At 40.5% G+C, this 17,301-nt stretch overlaps 1 protein-coding gene across 3 annotated transcripts in view; it reads left to right on the top strand.

The window, feature by feature from the left end:
• Positions 1-15,058, top strand: part of UVRAG (UV radiation resistance associated) — a 92,813-nt gene extending 77,755 nt beyond the window's left edge. For all 3 annotated transcript variants that reach the window (XM_041422440.1, XM_041422439.1, XM_041422438.1), the window contains 2 exons: positions 2,751-2,842; positions 11,396-15,058. In XM_041422440.1, coding sequence (XP_041278374.1) covers positions 2,751-2,842; positions 11,396-12,098 — 795 coding nt within the window. In that variant the 3' untranslated portion in view covers positions 12,099-15,058. The remainder of the gene's footprint in view (positions 1-2,750; positions 2,843-11,395) is intronic.
• The last annotated feature ends 2,243 nt before the right edge of the window (positions 15,059-17,301 follow it).

The following is a 17,301-nucleotide window of genomic DNA, read 5'->3' as shown; positions in this document are numbered from 1 at the left end:
TAAAGATCATCCAACTCCACCCTCCTGTCATGGGCAGGGAAACCCCCTCTAGATCAGGTTGCTCCAAGCCCTATCCAGCCTGGCCTTGGGGCCCCATCCTTCCAAATGTGGGGCAGCCTCAGCTTCTCTGGGCAACCTGTGCCAGGGCCTCACCAGCCTCACAGCCAAGAATTTCTTCCCAGTATTCCATCTAGCCCTGTCCTCTGTTAGTTTGAAGTCGTGTCATTTCAAGCCCTTGTCCAAAGTCCCTCTCCAGCTCTTGGAGCCCCTTTAGGCACTGGAAGGGACTCTGAGGTCTCCTCTCTGAGGTTCTGCCTTCTCTACTCCAGGCTGAACACCCCCAGCTCTCCCAGCCTGTCTTCAGAGCAGAGGTGCTCCAGCAACCCTTGGTGTATCTCCATGGCCTCCCCTGGATTCAGTCCTTATAACTGTTGTTCAGTGCCTTACTATTTATTGGATGAGGTGGATTAACTAGCCCTGCATGTGTGGTGTTGGATGTTAAAAAAATTAAAATTAAGGGAAGGTGTATGAGAAATGCTTTATGGATTGGGGAAAAAAAAACCAGTCCTTACTAATATTTGTTATTTTACATTGTCAGAGGTTAAGAAGAGGAGGAAGAGGAATTCTGATCTTTTAAGTAAAAAAAGTTGGTTTTAAGCTCCCTCCACCTCCTTGTTTGCATTTGTTTGGTGTTGTACCTGTAGTGGCCTGCATCATGCAGCAAAGCAGAGATTTCCTTGTCAGGATATGTGAGACTACTACAGAATTATGCAAAGTGGGAGTTAACATTTGCTGCATTAATGGAGTGATAATTTTGAATCCAGACTAAAACCCGATTCATCAGCTGATTTTTGAATTTCTTTATTTCTGTTCATAGAAGGCAGATAAGTTTTTCAGTGATTTCTGGATTTGTAAATACATCAGCAGCAGCTTGTATTGATGCAGACACAAGGCAGTATTGCTTTGCTTTTAATCAATTACAAAGCCAAATAGTATGCAGTTTATGAAGTTAAATAATAACTTTTTCTAGGGGTTTCATGAAACTTGCGTCCTAACTTTACTTAATATGCATTTCTACTATTGGAAATATGAAAATGTCTTTTAGTAGAAGCAGTAGTTTGCTCATGTTTGGATACTGGGGTCTCCCATGAATTGTTCTGATCTTGGCTGTTGGAGAGATCTCTTAACCCACCTTATTTTCGTGCTCTGAAACCTTAAAATGTAAGAATGACTATGAAAAGGGGTATTCCATGAACTTTTCCTTGTGGGAGGAGGAACAAATGTAAAGTTTTTGAGTTCGTGGGCTTTTTCTTCTTTATTTCTTTTGCTCCAGGCTAGTTCTCCAGTTAACGAATTCCACCATAATCCCATCAGGAGAATGTGATGATGGTTTTGTAATTTATATTGTATGGTTGTCTTAATCCCGGTTCTGTCATTGTAGCAGAAAATATGAATCCAAGCCCACCATATGATTTGGCTTTGTCCATATGGAAATAATAAACTGTAATAAATGGCCAGCTGTTGTACAGTGCAGTACTGAGGGTGATTTTGTTCCAGAGTAATTATTCTTTCTAAAACTCAGACAAGCATAAAAATGATTCCCAATTTCAGGAGTCTTTTTCTCTGAAAAACTGATTGTTTGGGAGAAATCAAAAATTTTTGAAACGTAAGATACTTTCCTGCATCTTGCTGTCAGGAATTGTGGAAACTGGTGTGTGATTCTAAACAAAAGAAATTTAACTTTGAGTGGGACTGTTCCATGGTTCAGCAAGTAACTCTATCAGCACTAAATTTGTGCAGTTACTGTGTGTGCCTGTGTTGGAGTCCAGCAGAGACTTCTAAAGCGTGTTAATGTATGCTGAGAACTGCTTATTAAATTGGTAGTGCATCATTCCAGTAGCCTTAGAGATACTCGAATGTAGGTGATGGGGTCTTTTTTCATATTTTAACCACACAAGGGATACATTTCTCTGCAAAGTTTCCCTGAAATTTTGAGATTCAAACTTGAAACACAAACTTTTTCCCTTCCATGTGCTGTGTCTTCAGAGTTATTTTTAACTTGGTGACTTGTTAAACACAGAGGTTATAATTCTCACCAGTGACAGTTATGTCCTGTGGATGACGTAAGAACAACTTGTAGGAGTCAATATTCAGGTTAAAGTATGTCAGTGTTTAAAGCCTTTCCCTTTGCTAGGTAGCATCTGATTTGAGTACTGGATTTAATTATGACACTAATAACAGGTGTTTAAATGCTGATATAAACTGTGTAAGGAGCACAGATATTGATCAGTTGTGTAACAATATATATTTTTTGCTCATTGATGTTACTATAATAATTCCATTACTGGTTCCAGTATACACTGATACATTCAGACTTGAGAAGTACACACAAATAAATATTTGGAATTCATGAATACAGAACATTGTGATGGAAATTGGTGTCTTCCCATAATGGCCATGTTTTTATTAACCTGTGAGCCTGCTTTCCTGTTGCAGATAGTAAATGGAGCAAGTGTAAGGAAGTTTAAGAGTCAGGTTGACTGATTATTTTGTCCCTGTTCTTGGGCGGGTTTTCTAATACAAGCAGTAAATAGACCATTTTCTTATAGGGGAATAAATATCTTGGAACTGCTGGATAATCATCCTAAACTTTCTAAAAACCTAGTGACTTAACTGACCATGATGTTATATTCTTTGGGATTTGGAAAGGTGTGCTAATTTTAGGATTTTTTTTTTTTCTGATTTTGTAGCTTAGATACCAGCATGGGCTGAGTACTCCAGATCTGAGACAAACTCTTCCTAACCTGAAAAACTTCATGGAGCTTGGACTGATGGTTAGGTGGTAAGTATTTTTTGTAATTTATAAGAAGAGGTGGGTGCTACAAGAAAATTGAAGGTAAGGATTTGTCTTAGACAAGCAGCTCCTCTTCACAAGCTGAGAATGCTTGGTGAGATTATGACCTTCCCAAAATAAAGACTCTGTAACTGTCCACAAAATTCTACTGTTTTCTTGCACTCTTACAAGTTCTTCCGTATGATGGGCCCACAGCCCTTCTCAGAGGTTGATGTAGCAAGGGAATCCTGTTTAAAAAACAATGTTCTTCACTAGAGGGAGGTGAATTAATTGTTGTCTTAAGACTGTGTTTTATGTTTGGTAGCAGGTGGACCTTCTGTATCAAACTGCTTAAGCAGAACAAGTCATAGCCTGGGCAGTCCCTGACTGTGTAATTCAAGTGAGCTGCATAGGAACCTGAATGATAAACAACACAACCTCTCTGTAGTATAATTGCTGCTAATGAAAATTGCTGTTGCATGTTCAGTGTTGTTGCTAAAATGAGAAGCTACATTAATAAATAACTGAAGGTTATAGTATCTTCCACGGAAATCCCATGTACTTCCGTTCTAATTCATTTTGGAGGATTCAGACTCACCTTCCAGTGTCTGCAGAAAATCAAATCAGACAGGTTTCTATGTTTTAAGGCTAAAGTTAGTTTAGTTTTATCTTGCAGCAGTTGTTTGAGCAGGAGGCTTAACCAGTTCTCCTTAAATGGAGGTGAACATTACTAAATATGAAGAACAGTTTACTACCCAGTGGATTTCAGCAAGTGATGGTTTGTATTCACATGGTTTTAACTTATGCTCTTTGAATCATGTGCACTCATGCAGCCTCTTGCTTTAAGCAATTATTTTGTCCTGCATTCTCCTCTAATCACAGAACCATAGAATAGTTTTGTTTTCCTGCCTTCTTAACTCTCATGAGCAAAGCAGTTTCTTCTCCCTGCATTCTCCTCTTTTTAAAATTGATTTTGATGTTGAAAAATGCTTGTGTGAATCCTGCTGTAATAGGTCACAGGGAATCATAGAATGGTTTGGGCTAGAAAGGTCTTAAAGATGATCCAATTCCCACCCCTTGCCATGGGCAGGGACACCTCCCAGTAGATCAAGTTGCTCCATCCACCCTGGCCTTGAACACATCCAGAGATGGGGCAGCCCCAGCTTCTCTGGGCAACATGTGCCAGGGCCTCACCACCCTCACAGGGAAGAATTTTTTCCCAATATTCCATCTAATCCTTCCCTCTGGTAGTGGAAAGCCATTCCCTATTGTCCTGTCATTCTAGGCTCTTGTCCAAAGTCCCTCTCCAGCTCTTTTGGAGACTCTTCAGGCACTGGCAGGGACTTTAAGGTGTCTGGAGCATTCTCTTCTCCCAGGCTGAACACCCCCACCTCCAGGTTGCTGTTTGGAGTCTTGGCTAAGGAAAACAAATATAGGAGTAGGAAAAGTTTCCTCTTTCAGCAATACTGTAAAAAAATGTTGCCTGATGGAAATTCAGCTCAGCCAACAGAGGAAGTAAATAGGTCCTGAGAAACTCAGCCCCTTGTGCAGTTTTATTCTGTAAGTAATTTCAGGCACAGCTGAAAAGATTCTCTCTGCTTTTGGTTTTTTGCTTTCTCTAGCAAGATGCATAAAGAAAAGCCTTCTTCATTGGGAAACTATCACATTGAGTTTTCATGTGGCATCCATCACAGTAATGTAAAAATCCTCAGATGGTGTGTGATCCCCTCAGAAAATTTGAAGATGAAGGGCCAGACTATGATATCTGTAGCATTTCTTTCTGCTCTTTAGTAGAGTGGGAGTGGTGCAGCTCATGGGTGTCTACTACAGTCTTGAATAAGCAGAAGTGGGTTGACACTGGAAATGTGAAATGGGAATAATTGTCAGTGTGGATACCTCTTCTTCCCTTCTGGCCTGTGCTGTCTCGGAAGAACTGATCTGGAAACTTTAGTTATGCTTCCGAGGTTTTTCTTTTTTTTTTTTTTTTTCTGGCTGGATAATATTTCCATGTAGGAATATTAAGCATAGTTCTTCTGAGTGTCCCATTCCCTTCCCCCCATAGATGTCTGTGCGTCATTTCCTTCTCATGTCCAGAAGTTGTATGAATATTTGTTCATTTTTAATTTTTTTTTTTTAACTGATGATTCTGATCAATGCTTCTTAGTGCTTCCTAATAATATAAATGGAAATGAGGCTTTACAGGGAGTCTGTCTTGAGGGGAAAACTGGCTAGACTTTCATAATTGGGCAGAATACAGATGTCCACTGTCCTGTGAATAATACCTGATTATGAACATTGAAACAAGCAGACAAGCCACTAGCTGTTAAAATGAGTATTTGAAGGAATTTTTTATTTTCAGGTTACTGTGAATCATCTGACATCCTCTGATACATACTGCAGTCAGTAAAATATTTCCAGGTTATTCTTTGTTTGCAGGATAAGAGCAGGGAGACAAGAGGATTTCTTATCCACATACTCACTTGCACTGCCTGTTTTATTTGGTTCTCTTGCTGGTCTTCAGTTTCCTTTCTGAGCACTGTAGCTGGGTTTTTCTGAATTTAAGTTCTGTCACCACCATCATCATTGCCATTTTAGATTAAAAGCAAACCCCAAAAAATCTTCCATGGCTTTTCTAGAAGAGCTCACTTATTTCATACATAAATTTGAGTAAATTTGTCTGTAAAGTCTCTACTTCAGTCTTTTATGAGTTCCCGTTTTGCCTGGAGCTCTGGGCTAGCCTTTGGCCCTTTGGAAGGTCTGCAGAGTTCAATGTTTGTCCATCAAAGTTTAGTGGCTGGTTCCCTGAGCCTGGGGAGATTTGTCTTGTTTTGGTTTCTCAGGTATTACACTTGAATGATTAATACATGTTTTCACATCCCAACTTGTGTGATTTATTGCAGCAAGCTTGCAGGTCTGCAAACTCTGCTTCCATCTTCATACCTCTCCTGGAACCAATATACTGCTGTGTTTACTTTTGTCCCCGAATCTTTTCTGTTTCCTTTTGGGAATACTTCTCTCTGTTTCCAGTTTTTTAGTCCTGGAGTTTCACTGGCTTCCAGAAAAGTAGCTCAATTTTTTAGGTTAACTTTTGTGGATGCAAAAGGCCCTACGCAGATTTTGTCTTAAATCCTTTTTCTTGTGATCAGGCAGTTTCTTCCAGCATTTGAGACCGAATCATAGAAGGATTTGGATGGAAAGGGACCTTAAAGGCATGTTGTTCCACTCCCCAACCATGGGCAGGACAACTTCCACTAGAGCAGGTTGCTCCAAGCCCTGTCCAACCTGGCCTTGAACAATTCCAGTGATGGGGCAGCCACGCTTCTGTGAGCAACCTGTGTCGGGGCCTCACCATCCTCACACCCAAGAATTTCTTCCTAATCTCTAATCTAAATCTCCTCTCTTTTAGTTTAAAACTGTTCCCCCTTGTCCTGTCCCTCTCTGCCTCTTTAAAAAGTTGCTCTCCCTGTTTTTCATAAGTTCCCTTCAAATTCCCACTTTCGTGTAGCCTGTCCATTTTTAACATTTTTAATTAAAATAGTTTTTTTTCTTTTTGCATGTTCAGATTTACCTTTCCCAAGTTTTGGCTCTTTAGATTATGGTTGCATTAAATCAAGAGGCTCTGATTCATTTTCTCTCCTATTCTTCAGCTTTTTTTCTTTTTTTTTTTTTTTTTTCACTCTGTAACTTATGAGGGATAGTATGTGTGATTAACAGAAAGTAAAGAACATGCTGCAAACCTGAGCGGTCCAGCAAGAAGATTTTTTCTTAGTGAATAGACAGTAGACTTATCTAGTGTGGGCAAATACATGATCCTCCTTTTGAATGGCTTGTCTGTAGGCAGAGAGATGCCCTTTTGAGCTGCATTTAAGGGCTTTCCTCAAAAATACTTGAGTACCAAGGCCTTAATTTGTGTTTTGAAGCTATGTCTTGATTAATATACTGTTAGAATTAAGAGGAGCCTGAAACATCTTAGTTATGAAAACTCTGGTGGCTTGATTTATGAAGATTTCATTTTTTAAAAATGTGTTGCCAAATTTTTTAGCTGCCAAAAGATACAGTTTCATCTTAACTTCATATTGGCAGCCTTTCTGTTGCTATTGTACATTATTTTACCACTAATCTCTAAGAAGGTGAGAAACTATTACTGCTTTTTAGCACAGTTGACATGATACTGGCTCTGAACTGCTCATGGAGCTTCAAGCGTTTCAGATAGCTATAAATAACTAAAACACCTTCATTGAGTATTCTTACTGCCATGAGGTCATAGTTTACAACACACAAAGATCAAATGGTGTTTAGGTTTTTGTGGGTTTTTTTTAAAGCACTCTCATAGCAAAGAGCTGTAGCTGTGGATTTTGGCTTTTGGCCAGGCAATCAAAATTTAGTATTTTGTCCAGCTGTGATCCAGTAATGTTCCTCACAGGAAACATTTTGTATGGAGGAAAAGATACATATTTGAGCCTGTAAATTGTATTTTGTCCCTCATATTGCTTTACAGTTTCTCTGAGCCACTTGCAGACAGATTGAATAATCACAGGTGAATCTGACCGAAGAAACATTTTATAAAAACTGCAACCAGAATGTGTTTATTAAGAAAATAATTTCAGAAATGTTTGTGTCTTACTTCAGTGACAGTTTATCTCACCTGTTTACAGTGGGGAGTCTGTGTCTTCCACCTTAGGGCTAAGAATGCTCAAACTGACTGTTTTTTAACTAGCAAAAATTAATATTTTGGGAGAAAATAGCTACTTTGTCATTTTGCTGCCAGAAAAACTTAGAGCTGAAGTCAGGACTGTTAGAATTGGCTTTTGAGGTTTGGATACAATTGAAACATTGAAATTGGTGACCTGAGCCTTCTCATTGTTTTTTTGGTGTTTGTTTTTTTTTTTTTTTTTTTTTTTTTTAATTTAGAAATCCTGCTTTCTGACAAGAACTGTACATACCCATATGTGTAACCAGTTCGAGTGTCATCCAGCCTGATGAGTAAAAGTCATCAGGCTCTAATGACAGTTAATCAAATAATTTTTTATACTCAACAAGTCACAGGCCATTCTTTTTGGACAGACGTCCACACCTGTCTGGTGTCTCAGGAGACCAACCAAGGGATTGTTGCTGGAAGTTGAATCAGCCCAGCCTGAGTAATTCAGCTCAAGACTGTGCCTTAGAATAAAGGGCTGTGCTCCTGCAAGCCAAACCTTTCTCTGGGGAAAATACCTGACAGTCTCTAAAGTGTGTCAGTAACTGGATGATAGTTTTTTAATATTTCTTTATATATATACTTTTTTATATACTTTTTAATATACTTTTATATATTTTTATTAATTTCATAAGCTCAAAGGACAAGGGATAATGTCTTTAAACTGATGGAGGGTGGGTTTAGTTTAGAAATTAGAAAGCAATTCATCCCTGTGAAGGTGGGAAAGCCTGTGTTCAAGGCTGGGTTGGATGGGGCTTGGAGCAACCTGGTCTAGTGGAAGGTGTCCCTGCCCATGGCAGGGGGATGGAACTAGATGGTCTTAAAAGTCGCTTTCAAACCAGACCCTTCTGGGATTCTTTCTCTGGACTTTACGTTGATATGAATGCTGTGAATTCTAGTAGCAGTACAGCCTCAAGGAAGACACAAATGGAATAGACACCCTCCATCAGCTGCTTGTTTTCATAGGTATTAATAGCAGCCTTGTATTTTTGACTTCTGTGCCTCTGTCTAAACATTACTTTTGGACTAAAACCTCAACATGACTTCCACTCTCACCTGGAGGGAGGTGATGGCACAGGAAAAAACAGTTTAACCCAGTGTACCCAGAGTCTTATGGATTTGTTTTACTTGCCTGCAAGACTGTGGCCATTGTTCTACTTAAAAGAGAGAGATTTATCTTCTCATGTTTGCCTTGTAGACACTTGTCACTCAGCCTGAGCTTGTTGCCTAGGTTGCCCCTGTGATCAAGGGAAGATGACTTTCCCACTGATCATCACTGGCTCTCAAATAGGGGGTGACCACCGTTCTCTCATTTTTCTTCTCCAGTGACTGTGGAACTCTTGAATGGCTGATCTCCAACACCCTTTATACATATTTACTTCTATCTAGATGCCTTAGGTAATATTTGATAAGCAGATAAACCATACTGTGGACTTCATTCCTTCATTCTCAGATTTAGGATGTTATCCCTGTATTTATTCCTGACTGAAGCTCAACCCATCCTATTCATATTTATTGGTAACAATGGACAGTTTCTGAACTCTGCCCCCATATTTCTCCAGCAGCTTAAAACCTGGTTTTAAAGTCTTAAGGTCCATTTCAATGTATGTCAACCAAGGAATCTGGCTGCAAGCCGTTTTTGTTCAAATACATTAGTTTGAATATCTGCTCAACAAATGGAGATAATTCCTGCTTTACTGCCCTATGGGGCAGCCCTTACATACTCTGCTAACTGAGAAGTTATTTTGTAGATGAGAGTGATGAATAACTTACTGCTGCTACATTTATATCACTTGGTATAGATCATTCTGCCAGTTCAGTTTAGTAAGGAAGGGAAGATGTTTTGGCTGCTGGACTAAAGAGATATTGTTCAGGCATACCTAACATGTTAGCTTGAGTAGCCTTGTTGTAAGAACCTCTTAAAAAACTCTCCTGGCACTGCAAACTAATTAATTTGTCACCCATTTTCGTGTAAGGTCTGGTTTTACAAAGGAATTTAGGAATGTTTCCTTTGAAGGGGAATTTTAATTTATATGCCCACTGCAACGTTTTTAAAACTTTTTCTTGTGCTAGACACCTCAGTTTTCATACTGGTTTACTTGGACACTTAAATGTCTTCTGCTTTGTAGAAAAGTTGCTGCTATGCCTAAATTGAGCTAATGAACACTTGCTAAAGAATCACAGAATACCCTGAGTTGAAGAGACACACAGGGCCAACTCCTGGCCCTACCAGGACATCCCAGCAATTCCACCCTGTGCCTGAGAGTGTTGTACAAATGCTTCTTCGTGTCTGACAGCCTTTGGGCTGTGACCACTGCCCTGGGGAGCCCGACCACCCTCTGGGGGAAGAACCTTTTCCTGATAACCAACCTAAATCTCCCCTGACACAGCTCCAGCCATTCCCTTGGGTCCTGTTCCTTCCTGGTCACAGAGAGCAGAGATCCGAGTTGCTGCTCTGCTGCCCCTTGGGAGGAAGCTGCAAACATGAGGAGATCCTCAGCCTCCTCCAGGCTGAACAAGCCAAGTGACCTCAGCTATTCTGCAGGGGTTTGTTGGGGTTTGCCAGTTAGGCAGTCCTATGCCATATTGAAGTCTCTGTCCTTTAGAGTCCAGCTGAAGAAAAATTAACTTGAGCAAGCTTGACACACAGCACAACAGATAAGAGGTATTACTCACTCAAGACAACAAAGAGACTTTGCCTTGGGTTTGATCTCTCCTATAATTACTTGTGTTTTGCAAAACAGTGTGCCTCTGCAACTTCAGAACCTAGGCCTGCTTTCTGCTCTTCTTTTCCTCCATGTCCTTCTCATCTGAGGTGACACTTATTCTTGTGAGGTATTGCATCTTGTGCTGCAAAGTGATGTATTCAAAAGGAGGGTCTACTCCAAACCCATCTATAGGTTGTTCAAGCCACTGTGTTTTAACTTGTCTGGGCCCGATTCTTTTAAATGGTGTTCATGAAGGAGTTTCTTACTGACAGTGGTTGAATCTTAGAATTGTATATTCAGTAGATCAATAATAGCTGGTTTTTTACTATTTTTTTTTTCATTTGGAAGGAAAATGAACCAGCTGCTTATGTTAATGTATAGCATGCTATTTATATATAGGGTGGTGATTATAGTTGGATAAATATTGAGCTGATGAAGGAAAGTTCTCATAACACACCTGAGATGGCATAAAGTGGACTTTCCAAATTATAGAGCTTGAGACGGTGAAAGTGGCTTGTAGAACTGTATTACAGTAAAGTTAGACTTGTAAATTAGGCTTGATTGGTTCATGTTCCTTAAGAATTAGAGGTTGGCATTTGTCCAAAAAGTTTTGGAATGACTGGCACAGAAAAGCAGAAGATCTGGCAATAATATCCCTCTGCAAATAGTGAAGTTGGTGTGGTTTTTCTCCTTTGTGCAGCTGTCAGGGAAGTCCATTGTTGATTCTGTGCTTATAGAGGATTCAGATGTTATTACTCACTTTTGAAGAGTTTATGATGAGCCAGTACGGACCATAAATACATAAATATATGGTCTATAGTAATATTCCATAAGTTTAGCTTAATCCTATAAAATGGTGTTAACAGTGCGAATTAGCATAATGTGATGGTTTCTTGGATGATTAGCTTGCCAAACCATGGAGCTGTGTAAGTGTTCCTACAAGACCTCGCTGTTTTTCACTACAGCTGTCCTCTGGGCTGTCTTCTGTGGTTCATATGGCACTAAACGTGTTAGGGGTTTTAGCACTTTGGGATAGAAGTTGTTGGCCAAAGAGAGCCTGGAGTTGTGATAAAACAATTGCTTCAGCCTTCGATTAAACATCTGTATTGCTCATGAGCGTGCCTGATGGGTGTGATCTATTCTTTCCTTCTTTTATAGTGATCGACACCATACATCCAGTGCAATTCCTGTTCCAAAGAGACAGAGCTCTAGCTTCGGCAGATTGGATATTGGTTTTTCCAGTGGGCTTCCTTCTCCAGATAAAGGACTCCGAAAACGAGCCAGCACAGGAAGCGAGAGACTGCAGTACAAAACTCCTCCTCCTAGTTACAACTCTGCTTTAACACAGCCTGTTGCTGTGACAGCCTGTGTGGGAGAGCTGGATAAAAAACCTGGACCCATATGTTCTTCCTTGGACACCTCTATGGACTCCCCCAAAAGAAATACCAAAAAAGGCCAGGACTTGTGCAGTAGTTTAAATGGAGAAAATGGAAGCCTAAACAATACCCAAGACAGGCAGGAATCTTTCCTAGGACGTTCTAGTGCAATAAATGGGGCGTTTCTGCCTGGCAAGTGCTCTGGCACCATGAACAACGAGCAGCCCTGTGCGTTTCAGCCCTCACTCAACCCCGTGCTTTGCTGCACTGTGGAGCAGGCAGAGGAGATCATGGGTATGGAAGCGACAGGATTCAGCACAGGAGATCAGCTGGAAGACTTTACCTCCATCCCAGTGGAACATGCTGTAGCAGTTGAGTGTGATGAACAAGTCCTAGGGGAGTTTGAGGAGTTCTCTCGAAGGATCTGTGCACTGAATGAGAACATGTCCAGCTTCCGCAGACCTCGTAAAAGTTCGGACAAGTGATTCGGACAAGTGAGCTTGGAAGGAGATTTGATAGCAGACATTGAGGTGAAATCAGTGATCTGGAATAGAAATAAAATTGCACTTATTCTTTATATTAATTATGAAAATAAAAAAGCTGAAGTTGTTCCTATGGTGTTAGACAGATGGACTTGAGCACAAGAACACAGGATCATGGTGTATTCACATCCCAGGTAACTTCATTCTGCTTTAAGTCCTTTTCTCTCTGGTATTTATAATCTGTTGGAGGCTTTGTGGGGTTTTTTTTCCTAGGGCATTGGAATCCATTTATAATGGCTTTTCTGAAAACAACTTCTAGTGCTGATCAGCCCCTTCTATGAATGTTTGTTATGTTCTTAATTATTATTTAGAGTTAAATTTATTTTAATCTTTTCAGAAGAAAAACCCTTTAATATATTTTTATGGTAAGATGTCTTGACATTCTCCCATGTATTCCTGTGTTTGCTTGAGCAATGTAGTCAGTATTACAGAAATACCATGAATTTGCTACAATTGGACAACTTTATTTTGGCTGTGCTCTGTAGCCTTTGAAGTTCTAGTTTGCACTGAGTCTTCACTTGGCAGTGTAAACTGGCCAGAGAATGAGCACCTGTGTGATTATTTTGCAGTTTCCTTGCACCTGGTTAATCACAAATTACATTTGGGGGTTTTTCCGCCCCTCTTTTCCTCCAAACTTGCTCTTCCTACCAGTGGAAACCTTGAGAAGTTCTGTGTAATAATCTCAGCCTGACCATTCCCCACTTAGGGTGGGCACAGATCTCATCAGTAGAGACTTAATGAACGCAGTACCAACATGGGGTTCAGCTGCTACCCTCCAAGGTGTGCAGTGGGGACAGTGTGCCCTGAGACACTTCAGACATCTTCCAAAAAACCCAGACTGGGAATGAAGCACTTTGGAATTAGGTGAATGTGTGGAATTGCTCCATCCTCTGTAAAAAGGAGGCACTTAACATTATTCATCTGGATTTTTATTTTTTTAACTATCTATACTTTGAGGGAAGAAACTTCCAGTGGTTTCCTGGAGGTGCAGTTTGCTATTGGGTAGGTAACCACTGCCACATGTGTTCAGCTGCACTAATGAGAAAGCATTTGCAGCCTGCAGCCTGCAGCTGCTTTGTGATTCCTGGTATGTATTTCAATTTGGATTTCATTGCTCTTGCTTTCTATATTGTATACTCAAGAATCTGAGCTCAGTTGTGAGCTCTGAAATATAAAAGTATATAGCAGAATAAAAATATTTCATCTTGTCTGACTTTTTTTTTCCTCTCCCTGGTTTATGTTCTCTTTTGAACCCACAACGTAGTCTTTTCCTAACTTCACTGTAAGGCTAGCTGAAATTAACTTTTTAAAAATATGGATATGTATAATCTCAGCTTTCTGTTATCAAAACAAGACGTGTTTGTGAGAACTGGTATACATAATGGCACTGTTCTAGAATATGCATTTTTCCAGGTAACGCCTTAATGATTGCATTAAAACTATACTCACATTTCTTTGGTTAGCTTTTATTGGTTGTGTCCACAGTTGAGTGGTTGGATAGAGCCTCTCTGCAGCAATTTGCTGGCTTCAGTCTGTCCCAGGATGATGTGCTGGATGGGAGCACTTGGAGATCTTGATTTTGAGACACTGAGCATGATTTCAGGTACACAGTTGGACACATCCATGAGTATCTTCTCCCCCATATTAGCTCCTTTGTTCAAACCCCATGAAAACTTCCCCAAAGGAAGTGCTGCAGAAGCTTAAAGCACTGCTATAATCTCTGGAAAGGAACAGGTAGAAAGCTCTTGCTGTCCTTTGGCCTAGAGAGGGAGAAATAGACATCTGAAAGAACAGCACTTCGTGGTGATGAGCATAAGATACTCTGTCCTGGGCCCTGTACCATCTTCTGATACCAGTACAATTTCAGGTGAAATTCAGTAACTTAAGGTCAGTTTTGCACCATGTGGGATGGGATCTGTCATACTCGAGGCAGCACAGGCCTGTTTGTGCACACACTTGTGTTCCTATATAACAGAAAAGCATTAGCTTGTGTGTGATGGTGACTTTTCAAAGCAACCCAAAGAGTAGTTGTGAAGTCACTGTGTTTCGTAGGTGAACATGGAGTGTCTCAGAGCAATTTAGCAATGTGTGAAATTAGGTTTGTACAGCATCAGTGGGACTTTTTTTTTCCATTAGTTTTTTATTTCTCAGGTTGCACAAACCAAATGAAGTCTAGTTCTCCTCCCCAGTGTTGTGTTGCTGTTCCTGTTTAACCCTTGTAATTGGTAATGTGCTAAACACTACGGTTGATTTTTGCATCTGTTGCACAAAGCTGATCAGATGGGCTTTCTATGGATGTATCTTTAGTTAACCTTAAATTATCCCTGTGTTTCTCTTCCACTCCTGCCACTTTCCATGTAGTAGGTGGCGTGAGGTGGGACAGCATCACAGGGCTGATGAAGCATTGACCAGCTCCTTGTGGCTGTGAGGAAGGGGGTTGTACAGACTGCAGCTGTGTCATAGCTTTCTCCTTTTGGTGTTTATTTTTTTAACCCCTGTAAATTACTTTGGAAATAATGTAGTGGAAGAGAAACAAACAGGAAGTTTGAGGGTGAGATAATGGATCACAGTGTACGTTGAATTTTCAAGAGCCTTTCAGTTCCTGCACAGCTGTGACACTTAAAAGTCTGCAATTGACTGCAAATTGAGAAAGCATTTCATTGCAATCTCAATCTAATCCCACATTAGAAATCCTTAAGATTTTTGAGCATATTAGTTTTGGAATATCAGATCCCACTATATTTTTATAGCAAGCACAACAGCATTGGTTTATCCTTGCTTGACCAGGTATTTAAAATAAACGAGACCAGAATATTGCATAATAAATGACACATTAAAATTATGTTGGCAATTGCAGGAAAGCTCATCTGTCTTATAAAATAAAATTTATTTGTATCTCTCAATTTGTATGTGTTCTTCAATGGCTCCTTTGTGTTTGTTTTCTTTATGAGCCTGGTTTAAACCGCAGTAGCCTTCCCAGCCCCAAAACTCCTTGGCTTATTGTTCATCAAATCAATATTGCTTCCAGTGTGAATGGTTGGGCAAGAAGATTTGCCTGAAGAGCTGACTGCTTTGATGGCTCCAAATCCTGTCTCAGAAGAGCTGGTACTGCAGTTTTTTTTCATGCTTCTCCTCAAAAGATGGCATGCAGCTAGAAAAATAGCTCCAGCCTACATTGGATTAAGCTGGATTTGTAGACATTTATGGGTAGTGGAAATACTGTGTTCCTTCATCAGGGAAGCACTGCTACTCATCCAGCACCTTCTGTGATTCCAGCTAATAATCAACATATGTCTGCTCCAAATGCTGATGTGTGCCTTGAGGAGGAGTCAGCTGCATGAGTCTTGGCAGGAGTCTGTCCACAGCTCATGAGTCTGGTGGGAAGCAGTGAAATGTGAAGAGCTACAGGGACTCTCCAGGCATCATTAGGAGGTTTTTTTGGGTTCCTTTTCCTCCTACCCAGTCTATCAGCAGAGAGTAAAAACCCAGGGCATCATCTGTATAGTCCAGGAGCTGAAGTGGGAAGGTACAGGAGAGAAATTTACTTTAAGCTATCTCACAATGTTGAACAGCATTATTGAAATACAGTTGCCTGAAAGCAAAGAATTGGAAAGAATAAGATCGAGGTGCTGCTGGAAGAGTGGACTTAATCTAGGTAAACCTTGGGTTCTTCTGTGCCTTATTCTGTCACCTTTCAAATGGCCAGAGAAGTTATGTTTACTTCCTGTCTGGATTTTGACCTTTTCCAGGTGGAAGTGTTTTAAGGTGCTCTGTCTGCTCTGAAATGATGTGGCATAGCTGGTATCTCTGGGCAGTCATGAGCACCTCCAGTCTGCAGGCAAGCTGTTCTTAATGCCAGGTGAAAAAATATTTTCCAGGGGAAAAAACACTCATGATTCAAATATTTTAATTGCTCATTATTTTAATAACATTTTATTTTGTATATGGTAAATTGCAATATTGGTTAACAATTTTTCATTAAGTATTCTGAAAGCTTTTTTTCCCTAAATAACTGAGATGTCATGTCTGCTGCTGCTCAATTTAGTGTTGAATGTATTGCATTGACTGGGTCAACATATAACCTGCAGGACTCTTCAGTCTTGCTTGACTAGGTTACTTTATTAGAATCATAGAATAGGCTTAGAAGGGATGTCCATAATCATCCAGTTCCACCTCCTGCCATGGGCAGGACACCTCCCACTAGACTTGGTTGCTCAGAGCCCAATCCATCCTGGTCTGGAACACTTCCAGGGATGGGGCAGCCCCAGCTTTCCTGGGCAACCTGTGCCAGGGCTCCACCATCTTCACAGGGAAGGATTTTTTCCCCAATATTCCATCTAATAATCTCTGACAGTGGAAAGCCATTTGCTCTGGTCCTGTCATTCCAAGCCCTTATTCAGAGTTCCTCTCCAACTCTTTTTGAGCCCCTTTAGGCGCTGGCAAGGGCTCTAAGGTCTTCCTCGAGCCTTCTCCAGGATGAAGAATACTATTTCTCTTGTATTTTTTCTCATGGCAGAGCTGCTCCAGCCCTCAAAGCATCTTTTGCTGACGGTGCTTGAACTGTGAGCTGAGCCTGGACTTCCGTGAGTCCATCTGTCCAGCTGCCTTACATAGTGCATTTCTTTATGTCTCTGTTAAAAAGGAGTTTGTAAATCATGTTGTATGGTCTTGTCTGAGGTGTTAAGTGAAACCATGGATGAGAACCAGTTACCGAATCACAGAATCACAGAATAATTTTGGCAACTCCTGAACTGCCATAGCATACTTAGGTTTATATAAAACAGATGTACAAACATAGAACACTCTTACCTGCCTCAAAATTTCATGCAAAATGCATTTATTTTGAAATACAGCAATAAGGTAGCTCAGTCAGTTAAGCTGCACAAAAATCTGTAAACCTTGAACATGCAGAGTTAGTACACGTACAAAACCTGCCTGCCCAGCCACTGTGCTTCTGCCAGGCACGAGGGTGTGAGATTGTACCTTGTGGTTAGGGCAGGCAGAGCAACTCCTGCTCTTGGGGAGGCATTTCTCTCTTTGTGATTCATACAGAAGATGGCAACATGGTGACATCACAATGGATAGTTGTTACCTATCCCTACTGAAATCTGAATCCCAGCAGTATTTCTTAGTGACTGTTCTACTT

The sequence above is a fragment of the Onychostruthus taczanowskii genome, unplaced genomic scaffold, assembly GCF_017590055.1.
Source record: "Onychostruthus taczanowskii isolate IOZ18803 unplaced genomic scaffold, ASM1759005v1 scaffold73, whole genome shotgun sequence".
In the NCBI taxonomy this organism is placed as follows: Eukaryota; Metazoa; Chordata; class Aves; order Passeriformes; family Passeridae; genus Onychostruthus; species Onychostruthus taczanowskii.
This window is presented reverse-complemented; position numbering and strand designations above follow the sequence as displayed.